The 7,782-nt window shown below is 44.2% G+C and overlaps 1 protein-coding gene across 1 annotated transcript; it reads left to right on the top strand.

Annotated features, from left to right (window-relative positions):
- Positions 1-484: 484 nt before the first annotated feature.
- Positions 485-6,491, top strand: LOC136493318 (isocitrate dehydrogenase [NADP]-like). Its single transcript, XM_066489390.1, has 15 exons — positions 485-913; positions 1,009-1,052; positions 1,166-1,275; positions 2,029-2,066; positions 2,146-2,223; positions 2,337-2,390; positions 2,469-2,570; positions 2,662-2,747; positions 2,828-2,931; positions 3,747-3,815; positions 3,893-4,008; positions 4,893-4,927; positions 5,152-5,294; positions 5,440-5,562; positions 6,194-6,491. Exons 1-15 carry the CDS (start codon positions 652-654, stop codon positions 6,285-6,287), a joined length of 1,458 nt encoding a protein of 485 aa, XP_066345487.1. The 5' UTR covers positions 485-651; the 3' UTR covers positions 6,288-6,491.
- The last annotated feature ends 1,291 nt before the right edge of the window (positions 6,492-7,782 follow it).

The raw sequence follows: 7,782 nt of genomic DNA, 5'->3' as shown, positions 1-7,782 counted from the left end.
AAGTTCATATGAGCAAACTTGATGAGGAAAATTTCATAAATACGTTTAGAGAGAAAAATAGTATGAACCATAAATCGTAGTGACCTCTCCTTAAAATCTAATGGAGAAAATATAGGCGGTTGGCACTCGATCCATCCATCACAGAATCCTCCAAAACCAATATACTCCCTATAGACGTTTTAACTTTTTTAATATACAATTTTAATTATGCATCTAGATACTGCGCTATGTCTAGAATCTAGATACATAAAAAAAAATGATTAGAAAAGCTAAAACGACTTATAATTTAAAAATAAGATCTTTCTTCGATCCAACGGGCTCTGAGTGCTAAAAAAAAAAAATCCAAAATAACTGCTCGTCGAGCCGTCGGAACTCAGAAGAAGGTGACCTCGAGCCGAACTGCTCGAGCAGAACTGCAGTCGCTCCCGCACCAGGTTTTAGCTAACGCGACGCTCGACGCTCGACGCCTGCCTGAACTGTAGGGTCGGGCACGTTTTCTCCCTTCCGGTTCCGGCTCAACCAGCGCTGCCAGTCCCCACGCCACGCCCACGCTCCTCTCGCCCGCGCCGGCCCCCGCCTGGCCTCCTCGCCCCCCTCCCCTTCACCGGCGCGCACACGCGCGCTTGCTCCTTCACGCGCTCGGCACGTGGGATGCGCAATCTGCTGCTGCCCCGCCGCCTCCTCTCCGCTCCCACCATGGCTCGCGCTACCGTCTCCGCCGCGGCGGCCAAAGCACTGGTGCCCTTAAACCCCACCCGCGGCGGCCGCCTCCCTTCCCTGCTTCCAGCGCTCCTCCCTGTGCCCGGGAGCGGCCGCGTGTTCCGCGGTGCCTCGCTCCGCTGCTACGCCGCCGCCGCCGCGGTGACTGAGCATAGCCGCATTAGGGTGCAGAATCCCATCGTCGAGATGGACGGTACGTCGGCCTCCCGCCCCTCTTCCCTTTCGTTCGCGTAGGCGTGTGGATGAGATTATGACTTGACTGCTTTGATTGTTTTGTTTTCATTTCAGGGGATGAGATGACGCGGGTCATCTGGAAGATGATTAAGGATAAGGTATGTGGAATTCCTATATTGTTTTCTGCTGTTCTTGATAGATAGTAACCTATAATTTGATCACTTGATGGTTCGCTGATGTGAGTGGGGTGGGATGGGGTTGAACTGTGTAGCTCGTCTTCCCGTACCTGGAGCTGGATGTGAAGTACTATGATCTTGGAATTCTCAATCGCGATGCTACCAATGATGAGGTCACTGTCGAGAGTGCCGAGGCTACATTGAAGTAAGTGTTAATTCTGTTTTATCCCCTCGGGGTCCCGATTAGGCTGATGTTAAGCCAATTATTGTTCTTGTCGGTAACTTTGTCGCCAAAGCATCTAGGAACAAGGTTCCAGGGCTTTTCATGGGGCATAATCATCTAACTGACTTGGCAATCGTTATTACTTATTTCTTCATTCATATTGCTTAATCATGAATAATTGTTCAGAGCATGTAAATACCTTGCACGCATGGCAATTACCCTCACTTATTAGAAGGTTATAAGCACTAGCACTAAGGTGTTGGGTTTAAAGTTCCTGGATTCCTTTTTCCTGAAAGGTTTCCATGAAGAGTCAATCAAATATCTACAGTGGTGTGCATTTTCTCAATCGCAGGATAAGTCCTTGCTTTTTGGCAATACTAAAGAGACTTAAATGTTTGCAGTTCCCAGTTTATTCTGTAATAATATAGGATTTCTGTAGCTGTACGCATTTCTAGTAATACATTCTGGTGTAATGGTGCTATCCAGCACCCAATCACTAGAAATTTTGGTTGGCTCTCTAAATATTAAACTGTCTGCTCTTCTACTATTGTCCTGGTGAACATGATTTACAATCTTAGTGTCCTGAGGTTAATTATTAATTATAGTTCGTCTCAGAATCATGCTGCACCTTCTGTGAACTTTATTTGCTTTGAAGTACCACGACACAATTTTATGTGTAAAATCATTTTGTACATTCTTTTCGCATTGATAAAATCCTGTTTTGTGCCTCAACAGGTATAATGTTGCTGTTAAGTGTGCAACAATTACGCCTGGTAAGTCCCTTCAACTTTGGTTTCCCATATTTGATTATGTTATATATTTGGGAATTAAGGTGCATTTATTTATATGCAGATGAGAGTAGAGTAAAAGAGTTTAAACTCAAGTCTATGTGGCGGAGTCCAAATGGCACAATAAGGAATATTCTAAATGGTTCACTCTCTGCTCTTTCTTATTTCTTGAAATATAAGGTTTAACATACTGGAAAATTATATGAATTGTCCTAGATCTTTGATAGCTAAATTTTAGCATCCATCCCTTGGCAGGGACTGTTTTTCGTGAGCCCATCTTGTGTAAAAACATCCCAAGAATTCTTTCTGGTAAGTAAATTGTACAGTATAGTGTGCTCAATGCAACAAATAATAAAGTTGTCAGATTAATGAAATTTCATTCTTTAGGTTGGAAGAAACCTATTTGCATAGGAAGGCACGCTTTTGGTGACCAGTATCGAGCTACTGATATGATTATTAATGGTCCAGGAAAGCTCAAGATGGTATTTGGTGAGCTCCAGTTGACAACTATGTATTGTCCTGTTAAAGGTCTGCTATGGTAATTTTCTAATATGTTCTTTGTTGCTACTGAAAAAATCAGTGCCTGATGGAGCTGACCCCATGGAGCTGGATGTTTATGATTTTAAAGGACCTGGTGTAGCATTATCAATGTACAATGTCGATGAGGTATGGTAGAACATCAATAGGACTTGTTGCTAACTGCTATCTTCTCTTGACTGGTATTCTAACTTCCTATCTCTATTTAGTCTATTAGGGCTTTCGCTGAGTCCTCCATGGCTATGGCTCTTTCAAAAAAGTGGCCACTCTATCTCAGCACCAAGAATACAATCCTCAAAAAGTATGACGGCAGGTAGGAATCATCATCCTTTGATCTTTAAACATTCTTTTGTCGGCTCAAAGACTACAAAGGACCCTTCTCTATGATGGTTCTGTGATACATACTTACATAGTTTCATCTTGCTCCCTGAAATCTGAAGCATTTTGTCTGACATAACTGACAAGTAACTGTGTGTCTTCACTGTTATGATACCACGAAGGATTATTTGTAGGAAAACCTATACCTTTGTGAATTTTCTTCAGTTTACAGTTACTATTGCATTTTTTATCATTATGATCGTCCCCTTAAATTGTTCTTTAGTAGATTCTTTGCAATCTAAAAAACTACCAAGTCTCAGTGGGGAGGGTTCAGATGGGGGCTGATCCCCGTTCTATGGCACTTTCCAAAAATGGTGATGTGCACATGTTGCTGCTGAAAGTTTAATGTCAATGACACTTTCTAAATAGTTCCCCTTTAACCCTTTATCTCAGTACGAAGAATACTATATTAGAAAAATATGATGCAAGGTTCTGATTGCCATCCTTCTCTCATTGTAGTATGTTTTTCCCCTCATATTGCTGTTATAGTGTTATATCATGCTTTGTTACTGCCTCAAGGACCCTTCCCTCTATTGTTTGTGGAAATGTATACAGAGTTTGATCTTATTCTCTGAAGTCTGGACTGTAAATGAGCTTACTGTCTGACGTAGCTGACCAGCTATTTCCCTCAGTGTCAAGTTACTACTGAATATTTATCATTACAAATCTATCAGTGAACTTGGTCTTTCTCTGTTTTTATACTAAACCAGTCCAATCTTGACATATGCAAATTTGAAATGAATTATATAGGTTCAAAGACATCTTCCAGGAGGTATATGAAGAGCAATGGAAGGACAAGTTTGAAGAAAACTCAATATGGTTTGTGCTAATTTATCCAGATTTTGATTATGATAGCTTTTCTCAAAGGACAAACAATCTTTACATGTCATATGCAGGTATGAGCACAGGTTGATTGATGACATGGTGGCCTATGCTGTGAAAAGTGATGGCGGGTATGTTTGGGCTTGCAAAAACTATGACGGAGACGTACAGAGCGATTTTCTTGCCCAAGGTTTGCTCAAGTTCCTTTCCTGTTATTGCAAATTTGAATGCAAAACAATTTTTGTGCCCTCCTATCTGGACCGTCGTTCTGTCGTCCAGATCAACCTCAGATGGAGACAAACGGCAACTGACGATCCAATCGTTCAGTAAAAAGTTCCACCCAGGGAAGACCCTCACAGGCTCCTGCGCTGCCTGCGTCTGACCCTCTGTGAGCGTCTCGCCAGGCTTGAGGCCAGCGTTGCTGTGGCCACCATTCCAGGCCGCAAGTCCACCTCTACTAGCTGCTTGCTCTTCTCCCAGCTGTTCGCTGCTGACGCTGGTGGGGGCCACTCAAGTTCCGGCGCCACCACGCTGCCGGACCTCTGCTGCTGCAAATCCTTCTCCTGCAGTGCAGGCACGGGGTGACGCACTGGCCGCCATCGTTGTGGGCGCCGCCGGGGTGTATGAGCCACACCGGCGGTCTTGTGACGTGCGCAGAGCACTCATCTACTCATCATCAAAAGCAAAATAAGTGGAGAGAGGGACATCACAGGTGTGGTGTGGAAGAAGTGAGGAGAGAGAAGTGACGTCCTCCGTGATTCCCTGCAACTTTCGCATTCCCCTCTTCTCTCCCTGGGTACTGTTCCACTAGCACTCTGTGCGGTAGAAAATTTTCACCATAGCGGCATGAAAATAACTTCCGTTAAAACAAATCATAGCAATCACAGGCAACTGGATAAGGAGGATGCCATACAATTATTGGTTTGAATATACTTCCCTTTATTGAGATAACACGATTTACCTTTCATGAAACTGCATGGTGATAATAGGCAGCATCCTTGGTTACAATATGGTTATTTTTCCATTTTTCCTTTTTCCTAATAATTTGCTTTTCTTAATGAATGCTTGTTTCAGGTTTTGGTTCTCTGGGTTTGATGACGTCTGTGCTGGTACGTTGTGTTATGTTTTGCACCAATGCAGTGCCCATAGCATAAAAAACAAAGGCACACACTAGGATAAGATGTGCATTTTTTATTAAAGAAATGGGAATTTGGACTCGAACTCATGGCCTCAAATGGCACATCCTTGTTATCTAGACCACTAGGCTGCATAGATGTCTCTAATCTTCTTTTATTATATTATTAGATTGTTCACTACCAGTTTCTTTCTATAGTTGTCTTCTGATGGGAAAACATTAGAGGCTGAGGCTGCTCATGGGACTGTCACTAGACACTTCAGGCTACATCAGAAAGGACAGGAGACAAGTACCAACAGTATTGCTTCCATATTCGCTTGGACCCGTGGACTTGAGCACAGGTGATTACTCTTGTTGGAGTAAACGATGAGCTTTCCACACGACCTGTGAAACCGTGGACATGAACAAACAGAATCATGCTATGTTTATGTTTGTTCATCTACTTGTGTACCTGCTAATGCAATAATGCTATCTTTGTCTGTTTAGGGCAAAGCTGGACAAAAATGATAGTCTGCTGGATTTCACGCACAAACTTGAATCTGCATGTGTTGAAACGGTGGAATCTGGGAAAATGACTAAGGACCTTGCACTTCTTATCCATGGCCCCAAGTAAGCTGATTTATGTATATGTCTTCAGTATTTTTCTTGTTATTCAGAAACTTAATGTTCAATTGCTGATGCCATTTTGAATGGAAGCTTATTGATATGGCAGCAAAACGATAGTATCACATTAAGGAACATACATCACCTTCGATGCTGAAAAGCAAGACAGATAGAATATAGCTTTGCATGGATTTTAATAATATTAGTGTTAACATAAGGCAAACATCAAGTTTGTGTCATTGCAATTGCATCAAGGACCAAACAGTTACATTAGAAAGGATCCGTATTTTTACTGTTCCTCAGCATGATTATAGACCAACAAAATCTTCTGCATAATTGCGTTTTTTACTAGCTTGTGATATTTCTTAACATGGTACTTTCCGTGCTTACAGATGCCTCTTTCTGAATTTGTAAGCAATGGACACAAGCTTAATGAATTTTAAGCTATTATATAAATAGCCAATAGCTAACCATGTGGTGATTAAGTCACTGGATTAAGATCCTGCTTTTTTCCCTGGCTCGAGACACAAGAATCTTATTTGTTTAAAGCAGTGTGTTATGTGGCTTGTTTCCTCTGCGGTGCTATTTTTTACATCACCAGCTATTTACATGAACCTGAATTTTTTGCTGTTGCTAGGGTAACAAGGGAGTTCTACCTGAGCACCGAGGAGTTCATCGATGCAGTCGCACAGCAACTGCGAGGAAAGATTCAACTACCAGCTACTGTGTAATCTTGAACCTGAATCTTGAAACAGAATGAACTGGTTCATTGTGCATTCGGCACACTTTTTGATAGGGATGGTGAGATGGATCGGATCTCAAAACATTTGTTTTTTTTTTGTTTCAGCCAAGCATTTCATGGTTGGGTATGATAATCGCCCGTTGATCAACGGATTCAGAGCGATATTGAGTTAATACATTACTAGTCAGACTAACGTCGCGTTATTTTTCATTTTCCATAACTTTATCTGAAGACTGATATACATATAATCATATATAACTTCATGCCCGAGCTTGGTGAGTCTGTGTCCATGTCGCTCTTCGGGAATTTTCCTACTTGCCTACATCTGTGTGGGGCCGACATTACCAGCATAGCTCCAGGGCTCGAGATGCTGCTAGGGGCACGCCCAAGGAGGTGCATGGCTGCATGCTGAGACGGCTGTAATCAATGGCAGTTAAGCAGCTGGTTAGGGGTTAAAACTCAGGGAGGTGCATGCGCAGCCAGCTACAATCAATGAGAATTAGTGTGTTGGTTGAGGGATTAGAGTTAATGAGAGAGAGAGAGAGAGAGAGAGAGAGAAATGAGGAGTCTAAGAGCTAAGAGGTTGGGCGCCTCTACTTATACCCTGTAACCAGTTATGAATGAGTGAAGCAAGAAATATCAAACCTATTCCTAATCTCCCTCTGCCTCTCTCAATCTCAACCCCTTCACAATTGGGCGTCCAGGGGATCAACCCCACGCCGTTATCTCCTTAGGCTACAAACTACGCAGCCGAGGTCCCCCTGTCCTGGGCACCAACGCCCTTCACAACCTGGTATTGGATTTCCAGCGATCCTCATCCACTCCTGCGCCTCCTCCAGCAGCCACCTCCGCGTCAGCCATCGTGCCACCATCTTCACCCTCCTCCTCCTTTGCCTCTGTCTCCTTGCCCATGGCTGACCCACCACGGCCGATTTGGCCAAGCTCATCCAAACCCTCACGGCCTCCGTCACTGCCTTTCAACAGTAGGTTGCCGCCCTACAGCTGGAGCGGCCTGCGGCAGCCTCCTTCTCTAGTTACAGGGGATCGGACAAGGGCGAACAACATGGCGATCACCCTCCCCGCTTTCAGAAGCTTGACTTCCCCAAGTTCAATGGCAAATCGGATCCGTCGACGTTCCTCAATCATTGTGATTCCTATTTTCATCAACAGCGCATCGCCACGGAGGAACAAGTGTGGATGGCCTCCTACAATTTGGAAGGTGGCACCCAGATGTGGTTCATCCAAGTTCAGCAGGACGAAGGTACACCTTCATGGCGCCGCTTCTCCGAGCTCTTGAACCTCAGGTTCGGGCCACCAATCCGCTCGGGGAACCGATGGCATGCAAGTGAACCAGCACTTTGCTGAATACCAGGACCGATTCGAGGCTCTGCTCCCACGCACGGGCACACTCTCGGAGGCGCAGCGCGTCCAAGCCTTGAAGGCCGGACTGCAGCCGCCTCTTAGTCTCGACGTCGAGCTCCATA

Source organism: Miscanthus floridulus, chromosome 11 (genome assembly GCF_019320115.1).
Source record: "Miscanthus floridulus cultivar M001 chromosome 11, ASM1932011v1, whole genome shotgun sequence".
NCBI lineage: Eukaryota > Viridiplantae > Streptophyta > Magnoliopsida > Poales > Poaceae > Miscanthus > Miscanthus floridulus.
The sequence above is the reverse complement of the archived record's forward strand: the minus strand, read 5'-3'. Positions and strand labels throughout refer to the sequence as shown.